The following is a 19,648-nucleotide window of genomic DNA, read 5'->3' as shown; positions in this document are numbered from 1 at the left end:
TGAACTACAATAAACTGATGACTCGAGAATAAAATCGAGAGTTTTAGAACCATAGTAAATTATATATAAATTTTTTTCAATAGAGTCCTTGAAACCAGCTTATTATTAGAGATCCAATATCTCAATGCTCAATTACAAAAACAAAAATAGAATTTTCTAAATTATTGATTTTTGAATATTTTAAAATATAAAATAAAATATTAAAGAATGTCTTGCTTACAATTAGGAATGAAAATAAGTCAGGTTGTTCGACAGGAACTTACAGTCTAGCTTTTTTAAAGTTTAATCTAACTTTACTTATTTAATTAATAGACTTAATTTAGACTTTTTAAAAAGTTTAATTAATTAAATGGGTCAGACTTAAACTTAAAAAAACCTATTAAGCCTATTAGAATGACCTATTTAAAATTTATAATAATATATTAAATTAATAAAATTTTAAAATAATAAAATATCAAATTAAAAATCTCAATTTTTTTCGTTAAAGTTAAAGAATGTCTTTACTACATATTTTCTAAGAGAGAGAGTCTTATTTGTTGAAGTTTTTTGCATATTCTATATAAAAAAATATTGTTATTTGTAAATTTTATATTTTTATTTGTTGTATTTGCTAATTTTAGGTCTAAAACTTATTTAGTTATATTGTATTTATTGATTTAATGTATAAGACTTTATGCTACTAAATTTGTTTAATAATTTATAAATTGATATTTATTTTATTGTATTTTTTGTATGTGTAGTGATTTACTTATTTAAATTAAATATGTGGTTTGAAAGTGATAAATAAAAATATGTAATTTTATTATACATGTTCAAAGTGTTGAATCATTTTTTTAATAGTTTATTTATATATAAATATTATCACTTTTAAAAGATATACATATTTACTATAAAAAAAATACTTATTTAGATAATTTAATAATCTATTTATAATAAAATTTAATAATTTATTAAATATTTCAATACGGAGTAAGTCATTAAAAAAGTTAATAGGTCAAATTAAATTTTTAAAAAGATCATATTAAGCTTAATAAAAAGTCTATGATACAATTTAAAACATTAATAAAAAGTCTACTAAAAAATTAATAAATAATATTAATTTATCTATGACAATTAAAATCCCGCTTCCCTAAAATAAGGCCTCTAATATTATCATATTTTTTTAATAAATAAAACTATTAATTAAAAAAATCTAATTTTTAAGGAAAAAAAAATCATCTCAACACTTTAGGCCTATATATCTCTCTGTGTGCAGATGCCCTGCACTAAGGTTTGATTTGATTTTTCATTAACAGTATATAAATTTTTTTCTAAATGAGAACATTAGAATTTAATCTAATAACTAAACTCATTGCGTATTATTATTATTATTATTATTATTAAAGCATGTTATATTCTCACAAGGATTTCTCGTTATGAAAAACATCATAAACATGATTAGAGGAAAATGTGATTACTGATTAAAAGATTAAAAAAAAACATTAAAAATTTGTTAAGATATTTTTTATCATATTTTTCAATACACTTGAACATAATTTTTTGTAATCCTTAACAAGATATTACTTCTAATTTGAACATGTTTGGCAAAGGAATCATTTGCACAGTAATTGACTAGTGATTACTTTGTAATTAATTGAACAGAAGAAAAGCTTCATTCACGAAATCTTCGTCGTGGTGCATGCATCATGCATGTGTTTTGTAGTATATGACTAGTGTTTCTAAGGAAGAGAGACATGAAATGATTGCATCCAATAGCTAGAGCCTCGGGGTTGGGAACCCATTTGGGCTAATATATCAACAACAGGGTTCTATACAAAGAATGTTCATTTTTAGCAAAAAGCTTAAGGAGGCATCATATACTGAAAGCTGGAGGGGACTGTTCTGTGACTCAGTCACTATCTATATTCTATACAATAATAACCAAAAATTTTGGAACTCTTCTTCGAAAATAAGATCAATAACTTGATATATATGGACACCAATAAATCTGATGCGAAAGATGCAAATCGGGGTTCTATAAGCAAGCGATTAGACACACGCCAGTACTGAGAAAGAGACCTTCACGTTTCGAAGACCACATATTTGGAACAAAGAGCCAAAAGGCTTTTAAACTTTCTCAAGTCGAACTCATGACATGCACACTATACTGAGGAAGCCCCACTAACTTATAATATAATATAACCAAAATAATTAAAGATATTCACGTTCAAATACCTCCATTCTTTGCACCAAACGGGAAAATATCTACTTTCAAACTCAACAGGGGGAATCATATATTTCTCCACTCTACCTTGCTTTTCCACTTATGGTGCCTGTACATCTATCTGCTCTCAATAAATTATTATACCTTTATTATTTTTATATATTTATATTAACTATTAATCACGATATTGATAAAATTTAATATTTATACAATTTTTAAAAATATATAAGTTTATCAAATTTTACACTGATGTTATTTTCATATTAACTAGTATTGCACAAACATTATTACATTGGACATTATAAATTTTGATTTAATAAAAAATAATAAAATTTACAATCATCTCCCTTGCATCTACTGTTATTTACACATATACGTTATTTTTTATTATAAAAGTCTTCTACTTTACTAATTTTATACATTATTTTTATTCGATAACATTTATTGTTTTTTTTTAATTCTACATATTTTATCTTATTTTTATGTATAGAGTATACATATACATGGAGTAGTTAAAAAGAACAAACCAAGAGTCTATTTATATTTACATATTTAATATAAAATTAACATTAATAATTATTACACATATAAAAAATATATAAAATGCTTTCTTACTTTATGAGGTACACTAAATTACATTTTTTTAAAATAGAGAATTGTATCGAACACTTAGTTAGAATTTTGGTAAGGGGATATTTTAACTTTTCCTGATTGTTGGTTGTCCTGTGTTTTTACCAAAATTAAGGGTGTCTGTCTATTCATGTTTTTGTCTACGCTTTTTAGAGAAGTAGGAGATCGCTCGGGTATTGTAGAATAGTTGCACAGTGCGATAATGATAATTAGAGTTCTAAATGAGTTAAGTTAAATTAAATATTTAAATAATTTAAAAATATATTTAAATTTTATTTATTTAAATAAGATAAATTTAAAAATTGAATTTAGTTTGTTTGAAAATATGAAGTTTGAATTTAACTTATGTGTAGAATGAAAAAAGAATTTATTTTGTTTAATTAATTTGTGATTTAAATATTTTTATTTATTAAATATAGTGATCTTATATTATTTTAAAATTTATTAATTATGTAATTATTTGTCACCAGGATAAAGAAGAAAGAAGTAAATAATTATTTAAATATTAAAAGTGTGTGTGTATATATATATATATAATTTTAAGTGTATGAAGCTTAAACTTGATTTATCTATACAATTGAGCTTGAAGTCAAATTTAAACTTGTTGTTTTTGTTGAAGTAAATGAACTTTGATCAAACACTCAAGAAGTTTAAACGATTCGTAAATAACTTAACTCATTTATACTTCTTAGAATAATAAAAGTTTATAAATCTTTATGTTATTTCTCTTACTTGGGCCCCAAATTATTTGGATAATATTTATAAAGGGATAATCTCTTCACCGATCATAACAATCATATCCCACAATTATACATCAAAGTCATTGAAAGAATTAAAATATTGTTTTGTAAGGAGTCAAAATTGGTACAGAAAATAAATTGTCACAAATTTCCATCACCAATTTTGTTTTCTTAAAAATTGTAAAAAAAAGCCAAGTGTTTGAATATGGACTTGGCAAGTTCCTATGAAACACCTAACTTTTGATAGGATAGACGAGTTCCATAACCCAATTTGGCCCAATAGAAAGTGAAAATGAGTTAAAAGAAGTCAAAGGGAAAGGCACTTAGACACCGTATCCTAGGCAACGTGCTTTAGATGGATAGTTGTATTACTTTCGTTATAACCCCATTCCCTTATAACAAATAATAATAATAATAGTTTCAGCAGAGCAGTAGACTTTGTTTTAGAAGTTGGTTTTTTTTTTTTAAGAAAAGTGAAAGAGAAAATATAAATGATGTTTACTCATGTTTAAGAATTTTAAAACAATGGTAAGAGGATTTACAAACACTTTTAATCTTATATTTTTAAATTCTTTTAATTTAAGAGATTTTGTATTAACTCTTCTTCTTTTCTTTTACCTTTTAAACTTTTTTCATTTTTTCCCTCTCCAAACTTTTAATAATTAAACTAAATAGTTCAGTGCAAAGAATTCATATTTTCAAATAAGAGAATAGTACGCCATTAAATACAAATATTAGCAAGGAAAATATGAGGTACTAGGATATGTGTTCTCTATACATGTATAGCTCACAATGTCGGGATCGAAGATAATCAAACTATTTTAAATTTATTTATTTTTAATGGATTTTATTACCTTTTCTATTAGAAATAACAACAACATGTAAATCATATCATCGTTTGGATTGTCATTGTTTTTCTTGTTTTAATATTTTTAACGTTCCTCGTATTTGAGCTAGCACATTAAATCCTCTAACTCTTTTAATTTTTTTTGCTAATAACTCTTACTTTTAATTTGATATGCATCATTTGCAATATCCTCATTTTAATCATACATTAAGGATTAATTTTTAAAAATAATTAAATATAACTACGAATTCTTTTCCAACAACTAAGAATAATTTTTTGGTCAACTAAAGTATTAAATCAAATAGAATAGGCACAAAATAAAGAAGATAGATAGGCATGGCTTATGTCTTTGAGATTCTACTTTGGCCCAAAAGTTTGCATACAAGTAATTTTGGGTTATGTAGTTTGACTTAACGTAGGAATTAATCCAATAACCCGGTTGAAATCTCTAAGCTATACCTAAGAGAACGTTAGCATTCTAACTTGGTCTATTTTGAGCTTAAGAAGTGAAAATGGACCTAATCGTTGCCTTGAGGTTAGAACTTTGGGCCCTAACTAGTCTAACAAGTATAGTGTGGGCTAGGAGATAAATATTTCGACCTTGCTTTTTAGGGTTCAAGCATCCTTTGAATTACTTGTTAAGATAAGCAAAATAATTGGCCCAATATATCTATATTGTGTGCCAATAATTTCATCAAATCAAGATTTAGTTGTTGAGCCCAAAAAAAATCAAGATTTAGTCAAAATTGAAATATTTGTTTAAGATGCATTTAGATCGGTCAAGATATTTGACTTAAATGAATAAGTTGTTTGATTTATTAAATAATCAAAGCTTGTGGAATATTTCTTTCTTCAAGGATCACTTTTTGTACCTTTTTTTTAATTTGACACTACCCATAAATTATTATTTTTTTGTAATTTTTATTTTCAAAAACTATTAATATTTTAAAAAATAATAATCTCCTTTCATTTATTTTTTCAACATTTCCTTTCATGTTTGATAAACTTCTGCCTCTTTTCGTTTTCCTTAGTATGGTTACCACCAGTTGTTTGCTAAGCCCAAAGCAACAAAGAGAACCACAAATTCGTGACAACCCAAAGAATAAAAAAAGGAATGAAATACAAAAACCTTCTTTCTTTTACCTTCACCTTCTTTCATGTGCCTCATTTTTTTCTTCAATTTTTACTCCTTTCATTCTAGTTGCTTATGTTTAACTCTTGCCACTGCCTCTCTTCCTTTCTTTCTTTCTCTTTTTTTTTTTTTTTTTCTTGTCGCCTTTTTCTTTTTCCCTTTAGCCTTAGCATTTCATTTCTCCTTCTTACCCATGTTCATTTCCTTTGTCTCTAGCTTTTTTTTTTTTTTTTGGCTTCTTCATATCTCTAACTTTCTATTCCCATGCAACAAAGTATTTAGCTAGGAATAAAAGAGAGAAAAGCACTGTAAAAAAATACCCATATTTCAGGGAAAATATAACCAAACTTTGGAGACATGATTCTTTTTTTTTTTTATTATTTAACTTGATAATTTATTTAAATTTTAATAAATGAGCATGCTTGTATTGATTATGTTTTGTTTTGTATAATTACAATATCGCTTTAGTATAATTTAATTACTCTTGTAAATGTTATTCAATTTAATCGATAATTCCTGAAAAAATAGTACGCTGATAAATTAATGGAGTCAGGAAAAGATAAAGTCACACGTTACATAGAATAAATAAATAAAAATTTAAGATAATTATGGAAAAAAAAGTCAGCTTGAAATCGAAAAAACAAAAAAACCAAAGCCATATGAGATAATTTGAAGTAAAACGTGAAAGTTTATATTTTTTAAACAACGGGGGACTAAGAAGAACCGGTGGTTTTTTGAAAATGAATTTAATAATATTTCAAAAATGTTAATTAACGAAGGCTGTTTTCGAAAATAAAAAATAAAAAAAGATTAAGACGATGTTATTCAATAGTAAAAAAAGGGAATGCAATTTAATTTGCATGTCAAAGTTGGCTTATGAAGATTAAATCATAAAAAACAGAAGCTTAGATTTACTTATGAAATTGCTTATAATTTGAGTTGAACTTCGAATGATAGGATTTTAAATTGTTTAACTTAATTTTAATCCAGTTATTTTGTACGGTATAGATATGCTACAGTAAAAGATGTGTCAAAAAATTTTAGATTAATACTTCGTTTACAGTATATATATATTTACGAAATTATATGTCTCAGTATAAGTATTTTTTTTATTAAATATTATTTTTTTATATATATGAGTTTTGAATTCTCTTTAAATTATTTTTAATAATATATTTTATCTATAAAAAAATATTACAAATGATGCTGCATTTCAAGGGTAGGAAACGTGAAGTTTCCAATTTTTAAATGTTTGAACGTGTTTTTTCTTCTTTCCTCACGTCCAAGATAAGTTGGGAAGTCAATTCACTCGCCCAAAGGCCGAAACAACCATGAGAATCTGGTCATAGGAATAACCAAGGTTACATTAAGTAATTTATTAAACAATATTTTTAACGTGCGTGGAAATATAATAAAAATTTAATAAATAATATTATTTTATAAAAATAGAACATTTAATACCAATGATATATATTAATTTTAGTGATACCATATCATTTTCAATAAAAAATTATCATATATTAAATTTTTATTTAGTCTTAAACACATTAAAAATTATTTATTAAACAAGTCATTATTTTTAAAAAATAACAAAAAGTTGGGCTTCAATTTATCTGAAAAATAAAACTATTTTTTTATAATAATAATAATAATAATTGTTGTTATTATTAATAACTTAGTTGTCAAAAAGAAAATATCTTGAATTGAATGTATATTCACTTGTTTAAAGGCTTAAATACACCAATTTGTATAAAAATTTAGGCTTAATAATCTATGTAAATTTAAAATTATTAATATATTTAAAATATCTTAACACAAAATAGATTTGTGAATAAATTTTGAGAATATATTATGCTTTCAAAATGACTAAATCAGACCTTCAAGAAAAGCATGTTATTCATGTATCAAGTACATAAACCATTCTAGGACCTTTGTTAAAAAATCATATTACATCAATTTATGATAAAGCTTAACATGCGAAAAATAAGGCTCCATTGTTCATCACATGAAATATTTCAAAAGGTTATTTCTAACGCAAGTATACCGCTATTTTATACATTTAAAAATAACATCAAAACAATTTATTTACAGAATTTATTAAATCAAGTATAAGTACGGATACATGTGAATACTAGCAAAATATACGAAAATACAAAAGAACACGTTGTAAACTAAAAGTTATTGTTATTAAAAAAAATAAAAATATATACATGAATTTGAAACTTTTTGCCTTAGAAATTTTTTTAAATTATTTTAATTCATAGAAAAAAAATTAATAGTGATTTATTAATATAATCAGACTACCTAATGTTGATTAAAAGCATTAAACTTTTTTTTTACGACAAACATTAAAAATGTTGTTAAAATTCAGGGAACGATTTTATTTTTTTTTCAGTTTTTTCCTTTTTTAAAATTTTTTTCTTCTAACTCTATGTAAGTAATCTAGCGAATGGTTGAACTTACATTCAGATTGGAACGCATAGATCGGAGATTGACATATACTATCAGTAAAAAATTATATCATCATATATGTTAATTATAATTGACAGTACGAAAATTCTTAGATTGACAATATAGCAAAATTAAACTCTCATATTATTTAAAAATAAAATTGGTTGAAATCTGAAAAATTGTTCAACGTAAAAGTAAAATGAAATAATAAGAAAAAACATTAATAAAGCAAAACTAAAAAATGGAGCGGGCTTCTTTATCTAGTGAATAGTCATATACTCACTCACATATAGTATATACAATATATATAGAAAAGGATCAAACATTTGGAGAGGTATCAAATACATGAAAATTCAATTAATTCTATGATATATTACAGTGAAGAGGAAGGATGAAGTTGTTTTCAGATAAAGAACAAGAGGAAGTGGGAAAAAGGGAAAGGCAAGATCTGAATTGTGAAAGAAGAATTTGAATCTAGAAAATGTCGAGAATCTCGAGGATGGAACGATTGCAAAGGGGACAAGACCCTCGATTAAGCCACAATTCTCTGGAACACACCCTGCAAAAAGTGTGCCCACATGGGATGAACGCTGCACCTTTCTTCCTCCCCATGCACACGCAGCACACCGAATCATTCCCCACAGCTCCTCCTCCTTTCTCCTCCGCATCCCCACCCTCCGTCTCCTCCAACAGCCTCATCAGCGACACCCTCCATGGCGTGCCCGGCACCCTACCCGCTTCCTCCTCCGGTCCCCGAACTTGTCGCTCCGCCGCCAACGCCGTCGCCAGATTCATACTGGCACCCGCCGGAGCCGGGCCCACGCAGTGCGCCCCCGACCCTTGACCCCGATCCGTTTCCATAAGGTGTTGTTGTTGTTGTTGTTGATTGGGCTGTTGTTCGCTGTCGCTGACGGTTAAGGGCGTTGAACGGAATCCCCAGGTGGCCCCACAACAACCTATGGCGATGAATCCGAAGCGTTCCTTGAAACTGCGCCTCCTGCGAGGGCCTCCATCTACAGCGTCCATTTGTTCCCTCAACAAACCAAGGATAGTTTGACTCATCTCGAGCGGGGGAGGGAGGGAGTCACAAAGAGAAAGAGGAGGACATTGAAGGTATTGGTATTGCTAGGGCGCGTGGCACAGAGATCTCGTGAAGTTTATGGACATTTAAAATGGGAGTGACAAACAAAGAAAGCGACTTTGAATAGTGGGAAAACGGAATGCTGGGTTTAATTAATAATGGGCCTCTCCGCTCCACGCATTGCAAGTTCCCTTATTTATTCAGAAAAGATGTGTGAAATGAAAATAGAAGGAAGAGAATAAGCAGAAGAAGAAGAAGAAGAAGAAGAGTTGGGGTTCCTTTACAGCCTGTGCCTCTCTTCTTTATAGTCTGGGAGTTTGAGTAATAACGGTGTTGCACAGCGTTTTTGTTTTTCTCTCTCTCCCCTCGGAAAGATAATTCATATCATATTTTTTATTTATTTTTAAATAATAAAACGTTTATATACTTTTTCTTTGTAATTATACTTTGCGAGTATATGATACATTTTAAAAAATATTAAAAAATATATTATATTTGAAAAAAAGCAGTACTTTCACACTATATACTCATATTTAATGATATTTCTCAATGTCAAATGAACTACCACTTATGTGACAATTTATGTATAATTTAAGTGTTGTTAGTTTACATGTCACAAAAATATAAATACTAAAAACTTAATTAGGTTTTAAAATTTTCATGCATAGTTTTTATTTTGATGTTTTGTCATATATGTGATATGCAAATTTAGTATGAATTATGAAGAAATGTAATATAGAGGTGTTCAATTTTTTATTTTCTAATTTATTAGCACTCGTGTCAGTGTTCTCTTGGCCGGAATTAAATAAGTCAAAAGCCGTTGAAGCCGGCACGACAAGTAACCAGGTTCAGGCCAAATGGCCCATGCATGCACTCTTGCGGCAAGGAATTGGGATTCTCCACTTTAGTTGCATCATAATCAACATTATGTTAAGAGAAGTATTGTTTGTATAACAATTTGTTTAAATTTTTTAACAAATTAGAGAGAGAAAAGGTTAATGAGATGAGTAATATGATAAAAATTATAAATATTATTATAAAATTTTGTTTTATTTATACATATGGAATCGACTTATTTAATATGAAGTTTTATGCATAAATCCTACTGATATAATTTCTTTTGTACTAACAACAGCTACGAATTTTAAATTACTATTTTTAAATTCCTTTAAACTTGAAAATATTTCACGATCTAGCATTATAAAAAATAAAAACAAAAATTCACTGATTTATAGGATGAGGGAATTGTCATGATAATTGGGACAAGTTTGAAAATATTTCACGATCACTGATTTATAAAAAATAAGAAATTTTTAGAGTTTTTTTCTAGTAATTATAAAATAATTCTAATTAAATTTAGTTTCTAAATATTAAGTGCGTTTGGTAAAAAAAAATTTATTAACATCAATTTATATTCTTAACTTTAAATGATTAAAAAGTAAAAAAAATTTAAAAAATAAACCACTTAATATTACTTTAAGTAAATTCTCTCACCCACTACATCTAAATACACGGCTTAATTTGATAAAAAAAAAAAATTAAACTTTAAACAAATTAACAATTTGTACACCTCTGTTTTACTTTTATCCAGAAATAGAAATGCAAATTTTAAAATTTTGAGTGAAAAATATATTTCTTAATCCAAGTTAATTTATAAAAACTATTTATTTAATAATAATTAAATATATTCAAATTTATAATTTCAAATTCGAATCTCAGTTTATGTACATTCAAAAGCAACCCGTGGAAATACTTTAATATTTGAAGCATTAGTTAAAAAAGTGAAATAATTGAAATTCTTTATTCTTTCCAATCTTAGGAGATATAACAAAACCTAATGTCACCTAAACAAGGATTAGGTTTGTAGTTGCTACAACGCCGCCCTTCTTCGTTAATTAGATGCACCAATGCTACTTAACTACATTGCATCATTATCAAACACAACATAACATTATAATATGCATTACGTTAGAATATAAAAATCTCCCCTCAATTCTTCCTTTCACTTTAAACCAGGTCAACGATGGCATGTAATACCCCTTGTATTTTGGATCGCATGGGTCCCCATTTGCCCCAGTTTGCCATGGGTTGAATACAACATAATCTAATTTACACCGAATCAAATATAGTTTAAATCATTAAACTGTTGACACTTAGCTTGATTTCATATTAGCTACAAGCTAATTAAATTAGTATGTAGTTTCCTTATTTATTCAATTGTACTATCAAAATATGGATCTGTGAACGAGGGTTTTAAATATTTCATTAAGAAATAACATGGTTATATTAAATACTTTTAATTAATTAAAAATACATATTAAATAACTTTTGAATTTTTATATAATAAGTATTTTTCAGTAAATATTTTCATTTTAGTTTTCTTAACTAAGGGCACCGATTATGCATAAAAAAGCTAAATGTGAATTATTTAATTAAATTATTTTAAAATCTTAAATTAATTTTCATGGACAAATTTAAAAAATTATTGATTAAAATATATAAATATTTATTTTAAAACAACACTAATTTTTTAATAACAAACTTAATGGCTATAGTAAACCCTGCAGAATTAAACATAGTTATTTTATTTCAACTTATTAGTTGAATTTGTATTTTATGTTATTACTTTTCACATTACCTCATGAAATTTAACCTATTTTCATATCTCTAGCTAATGCCTGTTTTTTTTTTTCATCCGAAGTTCCCATTTCATGTATTCCCATTCTCACAAATTAAACATATCACTTGTTGGACCGGAAAATTTTATGCATCACCAACTAAGATAAGATGAAACATGAATAACAAAATTAGTATTAAACTATAGCATTTAAGATTATTTATAATCTAAGTAGACTAGAAAGAAGGGAATGCAATAATAAAGAATGAATGAAATAACAAAGTGACAAACAGAAACTGTGGTTTGGTGAGAGTGGGACTCGTACCTTTCAGTCACAGCAATTATTTTGTGGAGATTCTGTGTTCATAATTCAGACCTAAATCAAAATAGCCACGTTATTGTCATCATGATCATAATCATCCCTCCGTGATTAAAGCAATAATTAATTTATTAAACATCACAAAATATTATGTAGAATTAAGTAGTTTAAAAATTGTTTTGGACTAAATAATAACAATATTGTGTTGATTGTTAATTTGAATCATGATAGCATGGTATATTCCTCACACCTTTTAATCAATGATTGACATGGTTGGTAAATGGAGTCCAACCAATCAACACACGCCCGTTGATGTGGACGCCATTTGACTCTTAAAAATGGAATTTCTGCCGCGTCCAAATCCGCAAGGATCATAATCAATATCATTATTTAGTATTTTAATATTATTATAAAATTTAACCATTTTCTATAAAATAAGTATATATATATATATAATCATTGCATGATATGAATATTAAAATTTACTTTTTAACTGTTATTATTAAAGCTCATAATCAATTCATACACTGACTTAAACTCGTAGTTGACATTTACACTACTTCGTGTGTTTTATTGTAACATTTTAAAACTAATTCTGTTATTACGAAGTAATCATATAATCAACATTCACTTGATATAAAAGGACGTGTATATGTATATATAAGATAGACTAATATATGTGATCATTGATTTTTTTCTCAATTATTTCTTTTTTATATTTTTTTCAAAAACATTGTTACAGTATCAAAGCTGTGAGACTTTAGAACTCTGTTGTGCGACGCTACGATTAGAAATGTTAATTTTGGTGGCAACATCCCCGATCCTACGCAAGATCAAGGAAGTCCTTATTACGTATATTCGAATGAAAACTCATTTGTGGTAATGATGAATCCATCTCTTGGAGGAGTAAATTATCATTTTTGAGCAAGGGCAATGAAGAGAGCATTGATTTTCAAGAGCAAGTTTCTATTTTTGAATGGTTCTATTGCAACACCGACTAGACGCGATCTAATTTTTGAGACATGGGAACATTGCAATAATCTTGTGCATTCTTGGTTAATGAACTATGTTTCTCCTTCAATAGCTCAGAGCGTATTGTACATTGAAAATGTGACCGATGTTTAGAATGTTTTGAAAGAGAGATTCTTGCAAGGGGACTTGATTAGAGTAGCAGAATTGTAACAAGGAATTTACTCAATAAGCCAGGGAAGTTGAAATGTAACAAATTATTTACAGAATTGAAGGTCCTAGAGGAAGAACTTGAAAATTATAAACCTACTCCAAGTTGTACATGTTTAATTACATGCACATGTAATGCAATGAGAAATGCTCACTCGTTTAAACAAGAAGATTACATAATATGATTCCTTACTAGTCTTAATAAAGAAATCTTTAGTGTTAGATCTCAAATTCTGTTATTTAATCCTTTACCAAATTTGAATAATCTTTTTTATGATACTACAACAAGAACGACAAAATGGTTTTAACGTGAATGAGAAATAAAAAATCTTAATTAATGCAATTGAAAGAAAAAAAACTTTGGTAGAAGACAAGGTTACTTTCAAGGAGGATGAGGATCAAGCAAAGTTTGCACATACTACAAAAAGACTAGGCACATTGTTAAGGTATGCTACAAGATACAAGATAATGTCACTTAATTGTACTACTTAAAGATACAAGATGATCAAGTTGCTAGTATTAATAATTCATTTTCAAATTCATGCTTTTGTGATTTTAATTTTGTTCTTTCCCCATCTCATCCCTTTAGCATTATAGATTAGGTCACTTTTTTTTATAAATACTTGTCATTGTTATAACAAAAATATGATTACATTTCAATCGATGCTAAAAGAGCTTGTAATATGTCATTTTGCAAAACAAAAATGTTTACCCTATTCTACAAGCAGTAATAGAGCTCCTAATATTTTTTATTTACTTCATTTAGTTGTTTGGGACCTTTCTTAGTTAGATCATTTTATAGGCATAACTATTTTTTAACAATAGTTGATGATCATAGTCATTTTGCGGCGTAGATAGTGTTGCTACGATCAAAATTTATGGTTCAAACACATGTTCAACATTTTTTGAAATTGGTTGAAACACAATTTAATGCTGATATAAAGGCTATTAGAAGTAATAATGCCCCTGGATTTATCATGTCTCAGTATCATATGCCAAAAGGTATTGAACATCAGAAGAGCTGCATTGAAGTTCCTCAACAAAATGCTAGGGTGGAACGAAAATATCAAGACAATTTAAACATTAGTCGAGCATTGTTGATTCAAAGTAATTTTCCCAAATAGTCTTAGTCTTTTTCTAAACTTTATAGTGTTTATTTGATGAACATAGCACCTACTGTTGTTCTAAATAATATGTCCCCTTATGAATGTTTCAATGGAAAGCTTCTTGACCTTAGTAATCTTCGTGTCTTTGGATCACTTTTCTTTGCCTCTACAATCATTGCTCAACACTCCAAACTTGATCTAAGAGCACGAAAATATGTCTTCCTCGGTTTTGAACATGGCATGAAAGGACTTATGGTGTTTGACATGAAGACACAAATGTGTTGGTTACAAGGAACGTTGAATTTCATTAATTTTTCTATACCAAAATCATCATATATACATAGTTAGCCTCTACTCAACAATACTTTGAAGATCCCTTAAACTATCCTTTATAAGAAGTTGCTGACTCTATAGCGCAACAAACTAATAATACAAGTCCTAATTCATTGCCTTCCTCTGACACATAATGGACTAATTAGTCATCTCGTAGACGGTGCCAATTAACCAACATACTTGCAAGATTATGAGTGCAACACAGTACATCAGACACTTAATCCTATCTCTTCTTATGTGTATTATACCAAATTGTCTCCTCCTCATAATGTGTTTTCCATATCGTTATCAGAAATTGATGAACCTAAGACATACAAAGAAGTTATAAAACATGCTTACTTGAAAGAAGCCAGAATGTTGAAATCTCAACACTTGAGGCAAACTACACGTGGATCATTACTGACCTACCTAATGGAATAATACCTAGTAGGAGTAAGTGTGTGTACAAAGTGAAAAGACGAGCAAATGACAGTGTTGAGCGGTACAAGAACGTTTCGTGGCAGAGTTACACAAAGACTGAAAGATTAGACTACCTCAACACATTTTCTCCGGTTGGTAAGCTCACTAGGGTGAGAGCAATTTTGACTCTAGCCTTCATAAAACAATGGTTCCTGCAGCATCAACTAGACGTGAATAATGCATTCCTTTATAGATATTTAGAAGAAGATGATGCGTATATGACCATACCAGCAAGAATGACTTCCACTATGTTAATCAAGTATGCAAATTAACAAAGTTTCTATATAGACTCAGGCAAGCAAGTTGAAAATGGTACATGAAACTTACTTTATTATTGTTTGATAAGTGGGTTTAAATATATATACCCATGCAAATCACTCCTTATTCATTAAAAGCACTAATAGCTTTTTCATTGCACTATTGATCTATGTTGATTATATTATACTTGCTGGCAATTCAATCTCAAAATTTGCAGCAATCAAGAACAATCAACATAACGCCTTTAGAATAAAAGACCTTGGTACATTGAAGTATTTTTTAGGTCCTGAGGTTGACCACGCAAATAAAGAAAATTTTCTATGTCAACATAAATATTGCCTTAATCTCTTTTTAGATATCAACATCATTGGTTCAAGGCCTCCTTCTACACCACTTGATCCAGGAGTTAAAATTCTCTAAACCTCACTCATTTTTTGTTCTCACTTCTCTAAAATTTACCGTCTCTTAATAGTTGTCGATGTTGGTTCAACTTCAACGACAAAAATTGACCTTGCCCAAGCATAAGGCCAAAACTCACCCATGTAAGCCACAATTCGTCCAAACACATTTAACCTTATACCCCTGGTAGACATAGACGATCCATCCTATTAGTCATCTAATTTAAATTATTTCTAGATTTTATGTACCAAGTCTACCAATTGTTCATCCTTATACCTCTGTTCATTTTTTTTATTGTAATAATTTTTTCGTTCATTGTCTAACTTATAATATTGACCAACACTTCAAGTTCTTTGTTCGTTCTACTTATGTTTTCACATGTTACTCGAACTTGGCCAAAGTTATATTCTCTCACCACCAACAGTTTTAACTATGGTTCTTGTTATAGTGCTCTCACGTTTGAGGAGTATAAGATACTCCTACACAGTATAATATAATTGGTTTAATTAATTTATAATTTATTTTTATTGTTAAAAAATTCTTTAATATTTTTTTTATTATAGAAAGGTCCTTAAAAAAAGAAAAAATCTTAAACTAAAGGATCATTTAAAGATCTTTTAAATATAAAATTAAATTTATATATTTAGGGAGAGCATTATTTTGTCTTTAACTATATGATACCTCCACCATCGAATCTTTAACTTCATGTATAAAAAACAAATAGGCCAAATAAAATAAACTATTTTTAAATAAATATTTGAAATTAAAATATTGACATCATTACAAATAAATATTGTATTTGATTAAATTTTTAAAATTTATGAATAAAAGAAAATAAAATAAAGATATTACGTTCAAACTCTTTTATTTTATCTGACACAAATTCTAAAAAAAATTAGATTTGATATATTTTTACTAAACAGTAATATAAAGTTGAAACACATGTTATAAGTCAAATCTTTCACAAGAGTAAATAAACATAATTTATTTTCTCAATCAATTATCATACATATTAAGCGATTAATGTAATATAAAAAAATGACATAAACAAATAAATTTATAAATGAATTATTTCAACTTATTTTTGTACTTTAAATAATTATAATCAATATTAATTTAATCTTATAAATATTTAGATATAATATTGACACCATATGAACACATAAAATTGAACCGCAAATGTAAGATTTGCGGTAAAAGGAGGGCAGTAATGGAAAAGCATGGGAGAATATGACAAATGTGTGAATTATCTGCCGACTAAAAACAAGAAACAGATGGAAGATTCTAGAGCAGCCACGATGGCAGTTGCAGGTAGTGTTTGATTGCGTGCCTCACACTCTAGTTATCTATCGTTTTCGTTTTAATGGAAAACCTCAAGCAAAGTACCCCAACTCAAATATCAACCTCTTCTACTCGTAAAGCCTGGCCCATTTGATATGACCGCTAAACTCGCCTACTATTGAGGCTTTCAAGATTCTACTCTATTACACGTCTCTTTTTTCTCTCATTGCCATTTTCTCAAGAACCGACGTTGACCTTCTCCCACTTACCAAAGTTTTTAAAATATTTATTTAAAGTAATTTTTACCACCTAAGAATTCATGTCAATTGTTCAAGTCCAAATAACTCTCTAGCAGTCTTCTATTGGGACTCATACAATATTTTTAAAATATTATAAATTTTGTAAGGTTTTTCTACACTATAACATTCAATGTGTATCCATGCATGCCATATGCCAACATATGAGCATGTGGTGTTGCCCATGGCATGGTGGTGCAACATTATTGATTTGGCCAAGCCTATCACGTGACCTAGACTTGCACAACTAACATGCATTCTAATGTAATAAAAGCAATTCCTAACTTAAATAAATATTTGAAAATGCATTTTTAATACTCTGCTTCTAAATTTATAATACATTGTCTAATTAAACTATTTGAGGCATAATTCATCGCACAGACAATAATTATTATTTTATTCAGATCTTCTAACTATTAAGTCTTTCATGAATATGAGTAACGGTTATTGTCTCTCTTTCTTTGGCTCCCTCTCTTTCATAGAAAATGAGTTTTATTTTCTCAATAGAATAATGAATCAGAAAAATTTATAGATCAAACATCTTTAATTACAGTATTTTAATTTTTATAATGTACTTGAACAAAATCCTTAAAATTTATAAAGTTGAAATCGAACGAATTTAACTTAATTTTAAAATTTAAAGTAATGATGTTATCTTTAAAAACTTAGTTGTCTTACCTCAAATTTTTTTTATATTCTTATTCAATAGTTTGTGATTAATTTCGTTCGGGTGATTTTTGTTTTTTTTTTTAATTTTTCTTTCTCAAATAATTATTTTTTTGTGATTGGGATTTAAATGCATAATTTATATATATAATATTTAATCATTATTGAACTTCATAAAAATAATGTATCTCCAGTCAATTACTGTAAAAAAAGGTTTATAAACTTTATAAATGATTATTACAAAAATAAAATAAATTATAGTCAATTATTATGAAATAATTTAATATTTTTACTGAATTTAGTAAAATAGACTTGCTCAACCAAAATAGTTTAAACTTATACAATACAATGTAAAACTCTAACTTTATATTTTTCAGTTTGAATACAATACAATGTAAAACTCTAACTTTATATTTTTCAGTTTGAATTAAATTTATTTTCTTTAAATTTGATCTCATCAAGTTTCACACGTGATGAGCTCACAAAAATATGTGAAAAATTAAAATTTACTGATTTAAAACACTATTTTAAATTTAAAATTTTAATTTAATATAATAATGTTCACGTCTTGTTATCTACCTATTTGAATGGACTTAAATAGCTTATTTTGGTAGTTTTAATTTTTATAAATTGTATTTTGGTGAATTTGTAAATAAATTTCTATAAAATAAATATAAAAACGAATAAATCTCTTTTTATTATGTTCTATAAATTAAAATTATTTATATTTATCTATATTTTAAAAGTTATTTTATTTTTCTAATTTTTAAAAAATAAATTATTTTTAACTTATAAAATAAATTTTATTTATTTTTATATTTTTTATTATAAGAACTTATTTACAAATTCAGCCAGCCAATCAGAGACATAATCAAATATTATAAAAAAGATTGAAATAATACAATTACAGTGCACTCTGAAAATATTTAATAACTTTATAATCAATTATTATGAAAACTTTTATGTTAGAAAACTTTTCTCTCTCTCTTCTATTACATAGGAGAAAGTTAAATTCCCGTATCTATTTCTCATAAATAATTTATTTTTTATATCAAACTATTTTAGGATAAAAATATCATTAAAGTAAATATAATATTTTAAAGTTTTGTTATATACACGATTAAAAAAAATATTAAATAAGACTCAAATTTTTATCTATTATTATATTATATTTACCTTTCTAAACATGAACGATGATATTTTATATTTTAACCACTTTTATATTAATTTATATGGAAAAAAATTTAGATCCTACTTTAAATTTTGTTCAAATATTAAATTTACTCCTAAACTTTACATAAGATTTTCTGTGAACAATTGTTGAAAATATATAATATTAGCTTCACTCATAACACTAATCAAATCAAATGAATTAAAATTATTATTCAGTTTTAATTGTATTAAATTAGTCATGTCACCTTAATAGCTTAATTATTTTTCCTACTTTGATTAAGAGTAATAAATGATCATTAAATGAGCAAATTCAATTCACATTCAAATGTATTGTAAACGTAATATTATTTTAAATCGTAAATTTTTTGATAAGTTGCAAATATTATTAATAAATGCAAGGACAACAATGTCTTTTAATCAGAAGGACACGATCTTTTCATTTTACAACGTAGCACAGTCAATTCTCAAATCTCATGCG

The 19,648-nt window shown here is 27.1% G+C and overlaps 1 protein-coding gene across 1 annotated transcript; it reads right to left on the bottom strand.

Annotated features, from left to right (window-relative positions):
* Positions 1-8,477: 8,477 nt before the first annotated feature.
* On the bottom strand, positions 8,478-9,065 carry LOC113852182. Its single transcript, XM_027482423.1, has one exon. It carries the CDS (start codon positions 9,063-9,065, stop codon positions 8,478-8,480), a length of 588 nt encoding a protein of 195 aa, XP_027338224.1.
* Between the last annotated feature and the right edge of the window lie 10,583 nt (positions 9,066-19,648).

Source organism: Abrus precatorius, unplaced genomic scaffold (genome assembly GCF_003935025.1).
Source record: "Abrus precatorius isolate BTA unplaced genomic scaffold, Abrus_2018 Scaffold10, whole genome shotgun sequence".
Lineage (NCBI taxonomy): Eukaryota > Viridiplantae > Streptophyta > Magnoliopsida > Fabales > Fabaceae > Abrus > Abrus precatorius.
The sequence above is the reverse complement of the archived record's forward strand: the minus strand, read 5'-3'. Positions and strand labels throughout refer to the sequence as shown.

Excerpts from the sequence above, each read along its gene's own strand:
- LOC113852182 (XM_027482423.1), bottom strand. The coding sequence starts at position 9,065 with ATGAGTCAAACTATCCTTGGTTTGTTGAGGGAACAAATGGACGCTGTA.